Source organism: Dermochelys coriacea, chromosome 5 (genome assembly GCF_009764565.3).
Source record: "Dermochelys coriacea isolate rDerCor1 chromosome 5, rDerCor1.pri.v4, whole genome shotgun sequence".
NCBI lineage: Eukaryota > Metazoa > Chordata > Testudines > Dermochelyidae > Dermochelys > Dermochelys coriacea.
In genome coordinates this window covers 27,856,688-27,875,636 of record NC_050072.1, presented here as the reverse complement: position 1 = coordinate 27,875,636, position 18,949 = coordinate 27,856,688, and the positions used below count along the sequence as shown (strand labels likewise).

General features: G+C 40.6%; 1 protein-coding gene across 2 annotated transcripts in view; it reads left to right on the top strand.

Annotated features, from left to right (window-relative positions):
- Positions 1-18,949, top strand: part of LIFR (LIF receptor subunit alpha) — a 94,909-nt gene that overhangs the window by 38,672 nt on the left and 37,288 nt on the right. For both annotated transcript variants that reach the window (XM_038403893.2, XM_038403897.2), the window contains exons 2-7: positions 5,920-6,076; positions 7,759-7,882; positions 10,944-11,095; positions 12,842-13,005; positions 17,317-17,491; positions 17,860-18,129. In XM_038403893.2, coding sequence (XP_038259821.1) covers positions 5,995-6,076; positions 7,759-7,882; positions 10,944-11,095; positions 12,842-13,005; positions 17,317-17,491; positions 17,860-18,129 — 967 coding nt within the window. In that variant the 5' untranslated portion in view covers positions 5,920-5,994. The remainder of the gene's footprint in view (positions 1-5,919; positions 6,077-7,758; positions 7,883-10,943; positions 11,096-12,841; positions 13,006-17,316; positions 17,492-17,859; positions 18,130-18,949) is intronic.

Below are 18,949 nucleotides of genomic sequence, written 5' to 3'. Positions count from 1 at the left end.
ATCTTAGCTCTTTTCACAACTTGGACATTTGTATACTGTAAGAATGGCTGCTACACTTCTACCCTAGAAATGGCTTCATTTTAGAGAGTGCAGGAATATGCCTTATACGGTTGTTTAAGAGCCTTTTTTCATGTTTGTTTGGTTTTTAATTCAAAGTAGATCTGTTTCTGAAAACTCTTGAAAATGAGTCTACTGTATGCCAGTAAAGATCACTTATACTTAAAGCCAGTGTCACTCCTGACACATTCAGAGAAGCCTCAGGCAAAATTTTGCTTTAATTTAACAAACTGATAAGATACTGAGCTCTAGTGAATGTAATAAATGTAATGTAAATGTAATAAATTTGTTAGTCTCTACGGTGCCATAAGTACTCCTTTTCTTTTTGCGAATACAGACTAACACGGCTGCTACTCTGAAACTAGTGAATGTATATCATATAACTGATAAGCTAAAGCTTGCATTGTCCTATTGAGATTTAAGAATACAGTTGCTGTATGGTTTATTTAAAACAACTGTATTCCACTCTGATAATGAAGGACCTTTTAACTCTCATGTGAATTCGCTTTAGGAGACTGGAGGCAGCTTTTATAAAAAGACAAAAGAACTTTCTGTTTCAAAATTACTTGATGTATTTTGTAACTTTATAGCTGAAAAACCTATAAAATGGGATTTTTTTTCCTGATTAATGACATTTAATTAAGTATGTGACTCTTCTAGTAGTATCTTTTATAATTCATCGAAGAATAGGCAAGAGCCAGTGAGTCTCTTCCTTTTGTATAACAGATTATATTTAATGCTTTTAACACTCTGCATATATGTGCATATGTTTCTTTTGTTCATTGTTTTAGTGTCTCATTGACTTGGAAGCAAACTGTTTTGAGAAATGATTTAGGATTGTCTTATTTTATTTGAACTTTTAGTAAGCCTCTGCTAAAGTGTTGTTTTGTAACTTTGCACAGCAGGGCAGTTCAGTAAATGAGTTACACCTGCTTGTAGCAACAATACATAAGGGACAAGACTGTTTCCTCCAAGGCATAAACACACTGTTGTCATAGTACTGAGCTATGTCAGAACTCCAGCCATTGCCATAGTGAAACAGACAGGTTCATATTATATAGTTTTATAAAAGACCAAATCTTGATCCCATTGACTTTGGTGGCAAAACCCCTACTCATTCTGATGAGGTCTGGATATGGCCCATACTGTGTTTCTTACTGTTTCAGTGCTGCTAACTCAGGGGGTTCTCAAACTGGGGGTTGGTATCCCTCAGGGGGTCGCAAGGTTCTTACATGGGGGGTTGTGAGCTGTCAGCCTCTACCCCAAGCCCCACTTTGCCTCCAGCATTTATAATGGTGTTAAATATATAAAAAAGCATTTTTAATTGATTGGGGGCAGAGAGAGAGGGGGGATGTCACACTCAGAGGCTTGCAATGTGAAAGAGGTCACCAGTAAAAAAAAAAAAAATAAAAAAAAAATTGAGAATCACTGTGCTAACTGAAGGGAAACTGTCAACTGGTTTGAAGGCCAAACTTAAGCGTTTGCATTTTTTTTATTTTTGCATTTTTTATTTTTTACAAAATAAACAAATGCCCAATGATCAGATAACTCAAGTGTTTATATATGCACAGCTGTGAGTTGGGTATGCATATCAATACAGATCAGGCATTTTGTTCCCAAAAGTGCATGTGCAGTTTTTTATGCATACTTGAAAAAATATTGGTCTTGTATGTTAATATTGGTCTTGAGTTTGCACAGAAATAGTTAAAAGATATTTCTACTTTAAAAAATAATATGAACAAATCTGGTCTGAAGGCACTGAGAGACAATAAACATGAAATCCTGTGATGCAGCATTGACCTCCTAGAACCACTTAAATTTTCCATTTGTCTTTGAGATCTTTGAAGCTGAAGTTCTGGGCCTATAGTAGACTGGAAAGTGCTGTCATTGTCTGAACATAGGTTTTCAGCCTTGGGCATGCCTACCTAAGGGCTTTTCTACACTTGAATCACTACAGCAGCACAGCTGCAGCGTTGCTCTAGCGCTTCAGTGTGGACACTACTGATGCCCATTGGTGTGGGTAATCCACTTCCCTGAGAGGCGGTAGCTATGACAACAGAAGAACTCTTTTATCAATGTAGTACTGTCTACATCGGGGTTAGGCTGGTACAGCTGCTATGTCTTTGGTGTGGATTTTTCAGACCCCTGAGAAACATAGCTATGCTGATGTAAGTTCCTAGTGTTAGAGCAGCCCTTAGGCTAATATTAGAGTTGAGCACACATGGGTTTGATCCCAGATTAGTATGGCCTGGTTATACCAAAAATGAACCCTGGTAAATGAATATGAGCTATTTCATCCTTACAGCCAATGATTTATCACCATAGTATCCAGGCACCTCACAATCTTTATTTATCCTCACAACTCTGTGAGATAGAGCAGTGCTATTTTCCCCATTTTACAGACAGAGAGCTGAGGCACAGAGAGGCTTAACTAAGGCCACACAGAAAGAGAATTCAATGCCCTAAACACAGGACCATCTTCCTCTCCTTTCTGACACTCAGTTACGTTTCTGATCAACAGTGACTTGCCTGACCTTGGACATGTGACTGTTTCTGTACCACAGTTCACCATTGTATAAAAAGGGTGTGGTGTTTATGTACCTCCTATGGGTTTGGAGAGGCTTAATTTTGTGTCATTGTAACATCTTTAGATGACATTTTTCTTTCTTCCTCCTCAAAATCTCACCATTGGAATCCCCCTGGTTCCTTTCCCCACTGGATATTTTCCCCTAAGCCTTGGCATTGTAAAATTAGGAAAGGATTTTTTTCTGTACAGTACTCTCCCAGTAATCTAAAACTCCCAGTTATCTGAATCTAGTGTGTGCCCCATGTAGCCCTATGTTAGTTAATAGCACTTCTGTTTATCTGAACATCTGAACACCAAAAGTTTTGGATGTCCCAGAGGCTGTTTGGATAAACAGGAGTGTACTGTATTTCATTTAGTTCTGGTCTCTGCACTACGAAAAAGATATTGATAAATTGAAGGGTGTTAGGAAAAGAACAACTACAGTGATTGGAGGTCTAATGGGATTGAGTTGTGAGGGTGAGTCTGTTTAAAAGAGCTTAAATATAGCTTGGTTAAATTTCAGGGTTGAGCAGGACACGTAGCTATACATAGTCAAATGGTGTAAATGCCCAGTGGAGCAGAAGATTGGTTGGTGTACAGAAATATTACTAGATCTAATAACATGAAATTAGAAAAAAAATAAGTCTTGAAAATCTCCCTGATGGTGACCTGTGCTTGGCTGTGGAATAGAATCATCAGGAGGCGTTCCCCAACTTTTTACAAAGGTGACCCACCAACTGCATTTTTTTTTTTAAACCCACACAGTGTCCATACTTGGGGGGAGGAATCATAGGACAGTGTCATTCTCTGCCAGCTCCTTTCGCCGCTTACAGGGCACTGACCACCTGCAGCAGCACCTCTGCCTTGGCACCACAATCTAATCCTGACCTGGTGTGGAGGGAAGGGATATTTGGAGAGTGATCCCACTTATCCCTCAGTGATAGTTCCTATCCCAAGGGGTTGTGCCTAGCTCTCTGCTCTGGGCATTGTGAGCTGGCACATGGACTCACCACACCACTCAGGTTTGGCCTGGCCACTGTCATGACAGCGGGATGGCTGGGCCAAATTTGAGTGAGTGGTATTGCAACCTGGCACATGGTGTCCCAGTGCTACTCTGGTTTGGCCTGTCCACTTGTGCTATGAGATCTTGCGTGCCCGGTTGTAATTCCCAGAGCAGGGATCTGTCCCATACCGGTGGGGACAGGAGCCCCTGCTTTGGGATGAATGGGGGGTGAGCTTACTCTCCATCTCCAACCCCACACCTTCCCGGGTCTCCCCTCCATCCTGGGTCCACGACCCATTTAGAACCTTCCTGGGACCCATAGTTTGGGAAATATTATCCTAAGATGAGAATTGAAATCCTGTCATTTGGGACTTTTAAAAGTATTCTGGACAAAATACTAGTAAATGGTTTATAGGGAACTATTCTGGATTTGCAGGGAAATGGACTGGTTGGATTATATGCTTAGGTCTTTCTCATCTAATTTTTATGGTTCTTCAGTATAATTAAGGCCACATCCTGTACTGCAACCATGATGTTCATAGATGTGTTCAGTCTTCTGTTTTCAAACTTTTCCAGCATTAAGGAGAAAATGAATGTGTCTGTGCAGCAGGGACGGGGTAGGTGTTGGGAGGTAAACTTTTCCCATCTTCCTCCTTAGGAGCAAAAATTGACAGAGACTAATTATTAAGCATGAATACGGGTTAAACAAAATTTGTTCCAGAGAAACTGCAAAACATTGAAAAGATCGCTTTGTAAAACCCTCAATTCACATGTCCTAAAATAACATATTGTCCACTTATACAGCCAAAAATATAGATAGTTTTGACTGTTAGGAGATTGACATGCAGTTGCAAAGAAACACTGGTTAAGAAATGACAACTGTTTATTTACTTCTGCCAGCGAACTGAGACAATTTGAGTGCCAGCTGTATGCATAGGGATGGTTTTTTTTTTTTAAAAGGGGTAGATGGAGCGGAATGTTTTCTGCCTCTCCCAGCAGCTTAGTCTAAATTGCACAGGACAGTCCTAACATAATCTGCATACAAACCTATTCCAGCATAAAACATCCACTGAAGGACAAGTGTACATGGAATTGAATTTTACACATGCACACAGTATTTGAAATTATCTTTGAAAGTCCTTGTAAAAGAAATATGTACTAAGGAGTTTGAGCACGGTGAGGGAGGTTTCTTGGCAAGCAAAGAAAGGCCTGAGGGCAGTCCTGAGGAAGACAAATGGAGAAAATAAAAGATGTGGTTAGGCAAGAGACTTGGGAGAAGTTTATAGGCAGAGAGAGAGTAAGATAATACTAGGCAGAGATACTGAGCAAGAGATGTTAACATGAGTTAGTGAGGCGCTTGACTCTTGATGCAAAAGATTTAAGTAATTGGAGGTATATGAAGAAAATAAGTGAATTGTTACCTTGTGCGTATGGTTTGGAGAACCACATTTTGTCATTGGCTTTCTTGTAACTCACCGATTACATACTTCTCTCAGGTTAAAAAAAATGCAACCCCCCCCAACCATTAGTGCTTTTGATGGTAAGAATTTAAGAATTTGGTGGCCTAGTATTTAAATGCTTCAATGTGGGCTGCGCTTGCTTATGAGGATAGAGTTGGGATTTCTGTGTTGGGATTTCTGCAGCAGTGCTTGTCTGGTTCAATTCAAGAAATATTCATGGTATCTATTTAAGAATTGGCTGTTTTATTAGAAAGATTCCTTCCTACAACAACTTTAGGATACTCTAAATAGATATAGTGGAGTTTGTCAATGACTTGATATGTCAGGTCTCTCTCTTGTGGTGGTTCTTTTTCTGTGCAAAAGACTTCTGTGTAGTGCAATTTACATTTTTTTTAACCAAAACTCTTTTCAATGGAAAATAGGACTTTCAGCAAAACTAAATTTTCCACGGAATGTGTTTATTTTCCACAGAAAACTTCAACTTTTTAAAATAAAAAGCTGGCTCTTCAAAAAAAAAAATTACTTTTTTTTCATTTGTGTTGAAATTTTTTTTATAGGGTTAGAAAACGTCTCATTTTCTGACCAGCTCTACTTTTGTGATTTCCCATTTGGAATGTCCACTTCCAGGTCCAGGTTTCTTTCTGGAGTGATTTTATGCTCTTTATTAACTTTTTGTCAGGGTCTTTTAAAGTAACTCCTGCATCTGTACAAGTAATATGTTTGGCATTTCGGTCTTGTACAAACATACATCTATAGAAAACTTGTATTATTTGCTGCATAGCAGGGGGTGTCAATGATTTTAAAGAGACTATTTGTTTTGTTTTTGGTTTCAGAACTGGCAAATTTGTACAGAAGATGAAGTTTATTCCTGCTTAAGGTTGTCATCCTAAATAGTAAATGGTAAAAGAATGTGGGATAATCCAAGTCTCCGATGTCTCCTAGCAGTAGCTTTCTTACATTTGCTGAGCTTAATATATAGTCAAGAGACAGGTAAGTGTAGTTTGATACTGTTTGCTAGATTGCTTGCTCTTAGGATATGTGCCTACTCTATAAATGTGCTGCATTTATTATGTACTTAGGGTCAAATAATGTTGCCTCTGTAGGAATGAAAGATCTTAAGAATAGAAATGCTGGATCTAATGCTCCAATTTCCTGCATCTTGTGTAGCCTCTAACACCAGTGCAAAGATGGGTGCTTCTACCCCACAATGGTGGCAATTTACATTCACTGGTGTAAATGACTCCACAGTATGCAGGGCAACAGAGACTCAGGCGCACAGCATAGAGCCTGCACACAGAGGTTCCACAGTTCCACGCATCATAGAGCAATGCTGTCTAGGCTGGACTGTACAGGAGAGTATTGTAAGTTGACCAGTGGAGTTTTGGGGTTTGGACACAGGATATATGCAAGATGCAACTCCGTTGGCCCAAACCCTGCACATAATGGAGGGATCCATTGTAGAAGGCCACAGAGGCTGTAATAGAATCCCTGGCCCAGCTGTTTAAGTATTCTACACTCAGCTTTAATGTAGTAAAGGGGATTCTGTTGTGCCTTGTTCCTCTCAAGTTGTGTAGGTACGTTTGAAGTGTTTGAATTACTGAAAACTCAAGAAGCCAAACAAGTTCAGTTTACCAGACTTACCGCAGCTGAATTGTCCTGGGCAAAGCTGGATAGGTTGCACTGCACATATCACACCCCGTGGTAGAAAGCTGTTTAATTTGCAGGGAGGCACAGTAGTAGCTTGGATTTTTTTTATTTTATTATTTTTTTTTAAGCAACAGTGATGTGGTCAGCTCTTAACTAGAGCTTTTATTTTTTTCCTGACAGCTTCCTTTGAGCACTCAACAAAATCAATAACTACAAACAATTAAAAGAAAGTTGGGGTTTTAAAACTTTATTTCAAAGCAAGTATATCGGATATACACAACTTTTGTAGGGGTTCCCAAGCAGAATTCACTTGTCAAATCAAAATGCTGAGGGAGAACCACTTAGGACCTGATCCTGCAAGATGCTGAGCAATCTCCGCTCTGATTGACCCCTCAGACAGGGAGGGGAATTGACATTACTCAGCACCTCTCAGGAGTGGGTCCTTTTGTGGTACAATAGGAATTTAATTGACCCAGGCGTTAAACTAAACAAAAACTGCACAAACTCCTCAACTTTGTGTGTGAAAAGGAGTGGAAGGGGAAATTTTACTAACAGGTTTATGTCTCTGATTGCAGGAATCTTCTGTGTATCTCCCTCCATGGAGGCCATGGTGCGGACCCAACCCGGGGAGTCTGCTCATAACATGGAGCCAGATTCTGATACCCTTATTCCTTTAGTGTAATACCATTGACTATAATATACAGAACCAGTCAGTGGCCAAGATTTTCAAAACACAGTCACCTCAGTTTTTGGGCACCCAACTTGAGACAGCCTTAGAGGAGCCTCATTTTTCAGAAAATGTTGAAAACCCACCCTCCAAAGATGAGTACTTTTTAAAGTGTTTCAGGTTGTGTACCTAAAATCATTGGTCACGTTTGAAAATCTTGGCCTGCAACTATGTAATGGAAGTTTAAAAGTATTGTAAATGAGCGTGAGGTAATCTGTAAAATGTGTATATCTGATGGAGCATCAGTCTGAGAGCATTAAATTGTTACATTGTAACTAGGTAGATGTTGCAATTTCAGGTTTTCCAGAAGCACCCTGGAGTTTGAAATGTATCACACATGACTTAAACAGAATGATCTGTTCCTGGGATGCCACCTCCAGTGCAAACCCTGGACTGACTTACAAGATTTGTTATACAAACAGGTAATTGTTTCTTCTTACCAAATTATGTATGTATTATTGTTCTTCAATACATATTCATGAAATTTGTAACATCCTGTGTTTCTCAGAGCATATCTGTCCACCAGTCAGTTACATCTAAAATGGTGTCTTCTTTTCTGAATGTTTTCAGTTCTAAATTGGGCAATTGTAAGTTTCCCATCAAAGGACCTTTGTATGCCAAAGATTCTCTTGCCAGAACACCTTGCTACCCCTTCACATTGGGTTGGGAGTGCTCACACTCCTACTTCTGAATTCTCAAAGTGTCCATGTGGTCCTCGTTTTCAGTTCTCAAAAGGTTATCTTCATAGTTTGGTTCAGTCCAAAAGGAAATGCCTGAAATATGTTCTGTGCTGAAATACCAGGGACCTTAAGTGTTAAGATTCAGACTGAAAATGCCTTTAGGAAACTTAGATTACATCTAAGTAAAGTCCCTTAATGGCTGTATTTTTTTTTTTACCAATTTAAATATTAAATCGTTTTGAAGATAAATGCTTTTGGAGTAGAAAACAAAATTGAAAAAGCCTATTTGAAATGGAGTATAGTTTAGATTTTTAAGGTACACTAAAAAAGTAATATTTTCAGACACATCTCTAGATGTGCATTCTTTCTTGCATTCCATGTGTAACTCACCAGGATGAAAATCTGCCAATTTTCTGTCATGCATTAGGCATGAGGTTTTAAGTCTTTTCTGGATCCTGACTTCTTCCTCGGTTCTGATATTTGTGCTATGCCTTTCTTCTTGTGAATTGTGAAGACAGCTCAGACTTGTTCATGCAGCTCCAGGGCTTGGCTGCACCCCTTCCTCACCTCACACACCAGGTTCTCTGCTTCCAGTGGTGCAGAGAGAGTGGCAATTTAGTGTGCCTGCATTTTCAATTGCCATCCCAGTTTGTAAAGTGTGTGTGTGTGTGTGTGTGTGTGTGTGTGTGTGTGTGTGAGTAGTGAACTGAATCCCCTCACCACCATCTTGTTTGAAGGAGCAAATTTTCTGGGGCTCTGCATCCTGAACAAAATCACCCAGTGAGCTTCTGCCTCTGTTTATTCCCCCTTCCCTTAGCATGGTGGAGTAGGCAAGTGGCACAGAAAGCAATAAGGTGAGGAGACGTTCTTGGGAGCCACAGAAAGGGAGCTCAGCCACAGCTAATCCCATCCATCAGACCTTCACCTGATGCTCTCCACATACTCTGTGGCCAAGATCCCTTTGGAAATGTCTCTGCACTGGGGGGAGGGTTAGTCCTCTTCAGCACTTGAGACTCAACAGGGTGTATTAGCCTTATCAGTCAGGGACTGTGGGGGTAAGTCCAAAAACCTCCCCAAGTCCTCTTATTTAAATCACTTCAAATGGGGAAAGCTCCAGGGTCCCATTTAAGTGAGTAATAGTTAATTAGCAGGAAGTTGGGCATTGTTATGACTTTCTCCTTTCCCCCTCAGCCCTGAGAGGAAGATCTGGGCACTTTCCAAGCTCTTTCTCCTCTCCAATTACATATGAAATGTTAAGGAGAGTGAGGACTCAAGCCACATCCTATCTATCCATCGAATCTATCATTAATTATGTGTAAGGCTGAGATTTTATCACGGTTATTTTTTAGTAAAAGTCACGGACAGGTCACGGCCAATACACAAAAATTCACAGAGCCCATGACCTATCCGTGACTTTACTAAAAATAACCGGGGAGCAGGGCTAGGCCAGGGGGGAAAAATGGAGTCCCATAGGGTGGGAGTGGGCGGCTGACAGGCTAAGCCCCCTGCCATGGTGGGGGACACAGCCCCCAGCTTCAGCAGCCGCAGTGGGAGGTGCAGCCATGGGGGGCACACAGCCTGTGCTCCACAACTGGCTGCAGCTGTGGGACAGGGGTGCACTGGTCACAGCTGCAGTGCCCGCCCCTCCTCCCCAAGCCCTGGCTGCAACCAGGGTGGGGGCACACGGCCCTGGGAAGCCACGAGTGAGGCACACGGCTCCAGGTGCAGCCGCCAGGCAGGGGTGCACAGCCTCAGCTGCAGCCCCTGGCGAAAGCTACAGGGTTGGAGTGCACTGCCTCAGATACAGCCCCTGCCAAGCCCAGGATGCTGCAAGGTTGGGGTGTGTGGCCCTGGCTGCAGCCCCCACCAAGCCCGGGATGCCGCAGGATTGGGGCGCATGGCCCTGGCTGCAGCCCCCACCAAGCCCAGGATGCCGCAGGGATGGGGTGCATGGCCCTGGCTACAGCTCCCAGCAGAAGCTGCAGGGATGGGGCTGCAGGGTCCTGGTTCCAGCCAGCTCCAATTGCAGGGCAGAGGCGCACAGTCCCACCTCCAACTCCTGAAGCCCTGGAAGTCATGGAAGTCTGGTAAAGTCACGGAATCCATGACTTCTGTGACCTCCGTAGCCTTAATTATGTGCATTGCTGAGGAGTCACAGACCAGGACCTCATTTTGCCGGGCATTCTACATATACCACCCCCCCACCCCCAAAAAGGCAGTCCCCTGTGCCAAACGCTTACGTTCTTATTAACCCCCTTATTCCCCTGTAGGCTAAAGCCCAAAAGGAAGCACCGGCTCTGTCCCCTGATGGGAATGAATATCCTTTCTGCACCCACATCCTCACCACAAAAAGTTATAAGAAAAGCAAAAAAGGCCAGAACGCAAGGCAAATAAAAGCTATTTTGTGGCATTTGATAAAATACTGTCTGGAGTGAGTAAGGGGTTGGAATAATGTTCTGAATAAAATGTCACAATTTTTAGCTTTCTTTCTTTTGCCTGGAATCCTCCCTACTCCCGGTATCCAAATTTTGAACCTATCCAAACTGTGCATCTGTGTTAGACAACTAGCACAAGCTATGCCACTAGAAGGGATTTTTTAAAAAGAACATGGGATGCTTAGCTAAATCTAAAATTGACAAAGCTTATCCAAATCTTACTTCTTCTGAACTTTGACACTGATCTCTCACAGTTTTGTTCTGATAATAAATTGGACCGTTAAAGGTTTGCAATGTTAAATTTAGTAGAGAGCTCTCTAACTTCTTAATACATGGAGAACTTGTCTAATTCTTTATTATTGTTTCAGTGAACCATTCTCTCCAGTGTGTATTGAAACTGGGGAAAAAAGGGCAGATATTCCAGTGGCAATGGGCTCCACTAACGTACAGATAACCACACTAAATGCTTCTGGAACTCCTTTAGCTACTGAAACATTTGTATTGCCTGAGGAAAATGTTTGTAAGTATCAAGTTTATGTATAATGGCTTTATATGAACACTTAACTATAACATTGTGGAAATGGATACGGTGATTTAATAGTTTTCTTTGGCAGCATTTCCCTGTATAAAGAGCTTTTCTTGTTGAGATGCAGATGGAGCTCGTGCTCCACCATGCACAGGCACTTTTGCTAAATGCATATTTTGGTAGCCAAGTATGGTATTTGATGCCATGATAGAAAACAACTTATTCCCTCAGGCTAATTTGTTTGGGGATGAGGTAGGAGAATTATATTTTTTTTTTTAAAAAACCATCAGTGGTAATTCTCACCTCCAAGATATTTCCTTGAACCATCACTGCTTGAGCACCATTTATCCCCATTCTTTCACAACATTTTAGGGGAAATTATATCTTCCTTTTTCTCTCTCACAGCTGTCAGGATCAAAAAAGCAAAACAGAACAATCTGTAACAGGGTGGCCTGCCCTGTAAGGCCCAGGAGGCCTGGGCTGGTCAACCCTGTTTAATTAGCTCTGCCTTGCTGCACCTGTGCTGGGTGTAGAACTTAATAAGGAAGGAAGCACAACAATTAGGGTTGGCTGTGGAGGAGAATAGCTGAGTTGGTTTGTGGCTAGAGAGCAGAGCCCCAGGACTGAAGCTAACTTCCTGATGTGGGACCCTGGAATGACGTGCTGTTTCTCTTGCACAGCGCTGGCTTCAGAGCTGCCTCCCTCCTTAATGGGTTTTATAGCAGTGTATAGAATGTAGATGTAATCTTGTCATCTCCCCTAGAAAGGTACCCATGTACATTATAAACAACCATTTTTTTGAAGAGGAAATGGGAAAAAACCTTCTAGTTCAGCGGTTCTCAAACTGTGGGTCGGGACTCCAAAGTAGGCTGCGACTCGATGTTAATGGGGTTGCCTGGGCTGACTTAGACTTCTGGGGCCTGGGGCTGAAGCCTGAGGGCTTTAATCCTGGGCATTGGGACTCAGATTACAGGCCCCTCACTGGGACTGAAAGCTTTGTCTCTCTCCCCACCCACCACCCCTACCTGGGGCTTTGGCTGGCTCAGGCTTTGGCTCCCCCTCCTGGGGGCATGTAATTGTCGAAAGGGGGTCACGATGCATTGAAGTTTGAGAACCTCTGCTCTAGTTAAAGCAGAGAGGAAGAAGGAACTAAAAGATATTTTTCCCAACTTGGAATTGTGCAGAATAGGTACACTTCACAAAAAGCACCATGAGACTTTTAGTGACAAAAGGGCACTATTTTATCTCAAGTGAAGAACAGCCCCTCCAAGAGCACACTACTTCCTAACAAACACGGAAGCATTGTTATTTTCCATTCACAACAATTTATGATTTAGACAAGTGCCGATCCTGAGACTTTTACAGTCTCATTTGTATAGATACAATAGGTAGAGGGGCTAGGATGTAGAAAAGATTTTCTCAGCCAGTCATTGACAGAAAGCTGTGGGAAAGAAGTGAGTGTTAGAGCAGCTTGGAGGAGATTGCACTTGGCACCCCCTAATGTAGCAGGAGACATGCTGCCTGCTGAGTCACCAACAAAACTTCAAAGGATGTTTCTGTGCTTTCTTGGGAAGCTTCCTACGTGAGGAATGGCAAATCCCAACCCAGCTTAATTAATGAGAACAAACCTCACATTGGTATGGCAGTAGGCCAGTTGAGAGCTGTAGCTATTAAACACCTGTAAGCGCTGTTGCTGGTAATGATTTTGAATGTATGCTTTTTCCCTTGTTTCTTTTCAAGCACTTATTCCACTCACCCCCCAAATTCTTAATCTGAATGCCGACTTTTCAACTTACACATTATATCTGAAGTGGAACGATAGTGGCTCAGTCTTCCAACATGAATTAGATGCCAGCTGGCAGATTCAGATTCTGCGTAAGGAAACAATGGAGACAGTGACACTAGTAAGTCCTCTTTTTTTGCTTTTTTATGAAAATGCATTTCCCCTCTCTACCCCCACTCCCCCACATACATTTTGGAGGGGTCACAAAAGCAGGAGAGTTCAGGAAAACATGGACACAGACCTTACGGACTCATGCTATACATAGATGTTGTTCATTTATTTTTATTAGTGTTTGAGAACATCCTAGCACTAAAACAACTGAAAGTGATAGGGAGAAAGGTATGCCATGGCTATTGCACTTACTCCACACGGCACTGGCAGCTTAGGCAGTTTTTGTTCAGTTGTGCTGTGCCAGTGCCATTTAGAACCAAGTGAATTTTACTGTTTCCCTTCCCTGTTATTGTAAGAGTTGTGCAGGTATCTTATGCTTATTAATGCCTCCATCTGCCCCTTCCCCTGCTTGTTTGGTTCTGCAGCACTGCAAAGCCAACCACCTCCTGGAGCCAAGGCTGCATGGACAAGCCCTCCCTTACTCTAGGCCCAGGGATGGTGTGCCAGTTAAATCCAAGGTGCATAACTTTGAATGTGTCAGTCTGCCAGGTCTGTACCAGTGAGATAGCATGCTGAAAAGTGCTGTTTAAGTACCTCAATAGGTTGTGGTTGCTCTGTGCTGGTGGCATGGGTAGCAAGTAGAATGAGTTCAAGATTCTTGTCACCGGAGATGATGACTGTGAGGGGAGATTTTTCTAGATTAGTCACTCATTTTATCAGAATAGCCAGTAAACCTGAACTCCAGATTTTGTGTTCAACTCAGCAGGCTCAAAAGCAGACAATTCAGGTTCCATCCCAAACCATTTGTCCAGTCATACTGTTGATTTAAAGGATTAATCTTATTTTCCTAACAGCTTCTTTAGGATGATTTATATTACTCCACAACCCAGAGCATGGCTTGCCAGTTCTATTTTAAATGATAAATGTAAAATTTTCTATAAACAAGCCAAATCGAAATACATTACATGACATGCTGTAAAGTTTTCATCTCATAAACTTGCATAAACTTAAATTCTGCTTAGTTCAATTTTACATTTAAAAATATTTTATATAAAATGTGGTAGGATCATAACAATGACAATTGCAGTCTTTGAGTTTTTAGAAAGTGCCCATAAAAATTAGTTCATTATCATTATGGGAAAGAGTTACTTTAAAAAAGAAAAATATAATCTCCCAGTGGATGTTATTTTCCCAGTGGATCTTGCTTTTTGTGGGTCTTTGCTGTGGAGGTACATTTTCCTTATGAAATTGGTCTTTCATTGTTTTCTGTTCCTGATTGGTGACTGCCTTAAGAGTGCTATTAAATAGTCAAGTTTTAATGCTCCTTTTTTTGTCTCCAAAAAGGAGATTCCAGATATAGTGAAAACCCCTGTACTTTCCTTTCAGAGTAATAAAAAGCTTTCTTCCTCAGTGCTATTTCCCATGTTCCTCAAAATTGTATTAAGTGTATTGTATTGTACTGTGAAAGATTTCTGTTTTTCAAATGGCTGATTACTTTCATTGGCAACTAATGCAGTACTCTGTAAATATAGTGCATATTATAAAGGTATTGTGTAATGTCATAAACTAAACAAACATTTGGAGGATGGTAGTTCTTCAGATTTTTGTCAACACGTGACTTTGTTCTGTAAGTTTAATAATTGAGAAAATATGTGCACTAGGGTATGTAGATGATCGTTGCAATTACAGATAAGAAAAGGCATATTACATCACCAGGTCCCTCCCCTGTCAGGTACCTCCCTGGCCTTTGTATCTAGATGTTATAACTGTTAAAACATTGGTACAGTATTTAGTTTGGGCTAATGCATAAGGACCTCCTGCAGCAAACTCTTGCTCACATGAGTAGTCCTCCTACAGGGAGTCCCATTGCTGTTAACAGTGCTGAATGCATGAGTAGTAAGTATTTGCAGTATCTGGTCCTATATTTTGATTCTTTAGATGTGATTGATAGGAGTGAAATGCTTGCCTGTATTCTCCTCTTGTGAGTCAGTGTATTGCAAGCATGGACTTACTCAAATCATGAGTTGCTCTTTTAAAATAACCAAACCAATTTAATTCACATAGTGATCTGATTTTAAATTTATTTTATATTATTATTTTCAGAGAATCCAGACGTTTGGTAGGTGCTTCACATCACAGATAAGATGACATGGAGTGAAATCCTGGCTGCTATTGAAGTCAATGGGAGTTTTGCCATTGCCTTCAGTTGGAACAGGATTTCACCGAGATAGCTCACAACCTAATTCCAAATATTATACAGTGAAGGGAGTGACGAAACAAAAGGCTGGGGAGGACAATGATAAGGGATGACATCAGTATAATTTTTTTATTTGCTCAGGGAAGACATGGAGTCTTTAAATCATGATTTGAGGACTTCAGTAACAGCCAGAGGTTATGCGTCTGTTACAGAAGTAGGTGGGTAAGATTCTGTGGTCTGCAATGTACAAAAGGTCAGACTAGATTATCACAATGGTCCCTTCTGGTCCCTTAAGGTCCGTGAGACAGTAAAGCAGGTATTTTATTCTAACAAATAAAGATTAACTTTCTTGTAGTTTTTCATACAAGGACTCTTCACTATCAGTGATTGCAAATGAGTCTTTGCTTCAGTATTAGAAGACAAGTGAGCTGGGGGTACTGTGCGGGTGGAGGACTTGCTGCCAATTCCAGGTTTTAAGAAAGGTAATTAAGTTCTGATATAGTGATCACAGATTTACATTTCATCCATCAATGAAGTTGCATAAAGTTAGAAAAACTTAAGTCAGTTTGTTGAAGTAGAAAGACCACAGCAAACTTAATGCAATATTGCAAATTTTAAACAGTGCCAATTCCCTCTAAAAGAAAACACTGCTGAATAACAACACTTCCTGTATTACTTTTGTGTCCACTTTTGTGATATGTGCTAAAGGCTCTATGAAGGCAGAGTAGACACCCACAAAACAGAAACATTTCATTCTAGAATGAATATCTAAAAAGTGTACAGAGCTAAAATATTTGTGATGAAGCTTTTTATATCTGAATACTCTAGGAAACAGTTTTTAACATTTACAGAGCGTGTGTGTGTGTATTCACCCATCATTGAAATGTAGTCACTGCTTGGTTGGAACATAGCCGTTGTTAATTGTGCACAGCAAAACCACCGAACAATTTAGGTCAGGAAATAAAGGATATCTTACAGAGTTGATTGCAGATGGGGGGGGAGGGGTTGAATGAATTTCCTAAGCTAGAACTCGACCAGGAACATTAAATTTAAATTGTTTTCTAGTAGTAACTGTCTGTTTTAAAATGCATTCGTTTTCCAACTTCAGACTAAATCCTATGCCATAATTAATGAACTTTTAAAATGTCCATATGTTGTATAGAGATATTATTATATGTATAATTTAATTATGTTTTCAACACAATTGAGTAGTTTGTCAGTATTTAAAAGCCCAAATGAGAATTTAGTTTACTTCTGTAATTAGCTATTGACTTAGCACTGTTCTATCAAGATCCAGGTTTAATATGTTTCCTGTGATGCCAGCATGTTTTCCAGTCTTGAGGTAGGGTAAGGCCTTGGTAAAGAGGTCAAGCTGGGATGACTGCTTTCTACTCATGCTTTTTAAAAAAAAAAAAATCACCAGTTGAAAACAGTTTCTAGTAGAGTTGTCTGATCAATGCAGACTGGCCAAAATTGTGGCGAGCAAAGACTATCCCTGCTTACCAGTTAGTTCTCTCTACAAATCTTTGGTGATTAACTAATAGGAGTGGTTGAAAAATTTCTGTTAAAACTGCTTTTCAATGGAAAATTGGGGAGGAGTTGCGGCTAAATAAAGTGTTTCATAAAGTGTCTGCTTCCTATGAAAGACTTCAACTTTTCTTTAAACAAACACTTGAAAACCAAAGTGGTTTTGGTTTCGGCTTTGGCCAAAACCTGAAAACTTTGTATTCAGAAATGCCATCACAGTGTCTCTTGACACTATTATCCTCTATGGGTTGGGTTCCCTAGTTGGACAACAGCTTCCATGAGGCAGTGTGGCTGCTTAGCACGAGGGGAGTCTGTGATGGGATATTGGTCCAGGTAGGGAGCCCGGCACATAGAGGAGAATGGGGCATGAGGGACTATGCCAGCATTTCCTATTTGACATTTTTCAGTTGAAACTTTTGCCAAAAATTTGAAATTTTCTTGGAAAACTTCAGCATATATGATTTTTTTCATTATTATGGGGGGGTTTTAGGGTCAAAATTTTCATGGGGGAAAACCCATTTTCTAAGTAGTACTAACTTAGACATTACAGGCATTACAACCTATCTTTGAAAAAGCTTTATTTGTTTTTCTTTTTAGATGAATTATGATTCAAAATTGACTGGCCAAGACTCTATTCTTTCTTGGAATTGGACATCTGACATACCTTTGGAGTGTACTTCACACCATGTGAAAATTAGATGTTATATTAATGATCCATATTTTAGTGGTAGGAAGGAATGGAGTGAATGGAGCCCAATTAAAACAGTTCCTGGTACGTTTGCTTTCTTGCATGTTGCACAGAATTTAGCTACTTTTAAAACTGTGCTGAATTCAAAATAAACATTGAATGAATAATATTACCTTTTAATTCTGAAAGTTGATAGTCAATTGTAGATCTTGTGGGACTGTTTCAATTAAATATGTAAAGATGTGTAAAGTGCAGTAACAAATGTTTTGAGTGGGTGAAACTTGTTAAAAATAGATTTCTGTACATTTTACAAGAGGGGTTTTATGGAAAACAGAATAGCCTGAGTGTTCCTACTTTGTATTAGCACTGATCAGCTGAGTATATAAGAAAGTAATATTACTTTACTGAGCTATAAAAATCATTTGATCATATATTATTTTTCTTCCTTCTAGGAAAAGATACTAAGCTCAGTAGCGCTGTGGTTTTTCCTCAAGACAAAGTGGTACTAGTGGGCTCAAATGTCACATTTTGCTGTTTATACAACGAAGGGGAAAGTATAAAATATATGAAATATGGATCAGAAAGTTATTCACTCCTTCGCCTCAGCAAGTGGAGCAGTGCAATCAAAGTGCAGAATGTCAGTGCTTCAATTTCTAGTGGGACAAATGTATGGTGCTCGCTGCTGCCAGATAATGCGGCAGGAACAGTATTATTTGTAGGATGTAAGTATACCATACTGTTACTGAAATGAGGTTCACTATGGTTTATTCACCTTGAGAAAATCAAAGTATAAGTAGGAAACTAAAAGGTTTTATGACTCCAGCCCTCTGCTTTAAAACAGTGGTTTAGTTTGGCCTACGTGGTTTCTAAGGATAGGTTACATTTGGGGGGTGGGGTCGGGGGATATTTGGTTTTTATTGTAATGACTCAGTTAACTCTACCCCAATGCTCAGATGCCATAGTCATAAGGATGCAGTGTAAACATAATAGAAATAGATAATCTCCAGTAGAATCTGGCAGCTCAAAGCCATCATGTCACTGCTATTAATGATCATGGGGGAGGTCAACAGGAGATGCCCCAGATCCATCAAAGTTGTGATGAGCGTACGTGGGATGGGGGAGAGACGAGGAGGAGAGATAAAGAGCTGCTGAGAGCATCCTTACCCACCTGAGAGTGGAGTATAGAAAGCCCCCTACTGTCGTCAACTTCCCACTAGTCAAGTTTGTAAACCAAAATATCAATTTTACATCCATTTTGATTATCTCTGATCACTGAAGAGGGGCAGGCATGTGATAGAAGAGGACCCTCTCCTGATCTTTGGTCTGTCAAGAAGTGGTGACTGTTTATTCACAAATAAGTTATTACCACTCTTATTTTATTGGCTTCTACCCATCATATATGTACAGTACCCTGCCTAAGTGTGAAATGTTAGCAGCAAAAACTCTGACACCTAGAAGAATGTTTTTGTGACTGTCAAAAGCTCTTTCTTCTGTTTGTTGCATTTCCAGAGTCACTGTTTGTATGGCCCAGAACACTTTGCT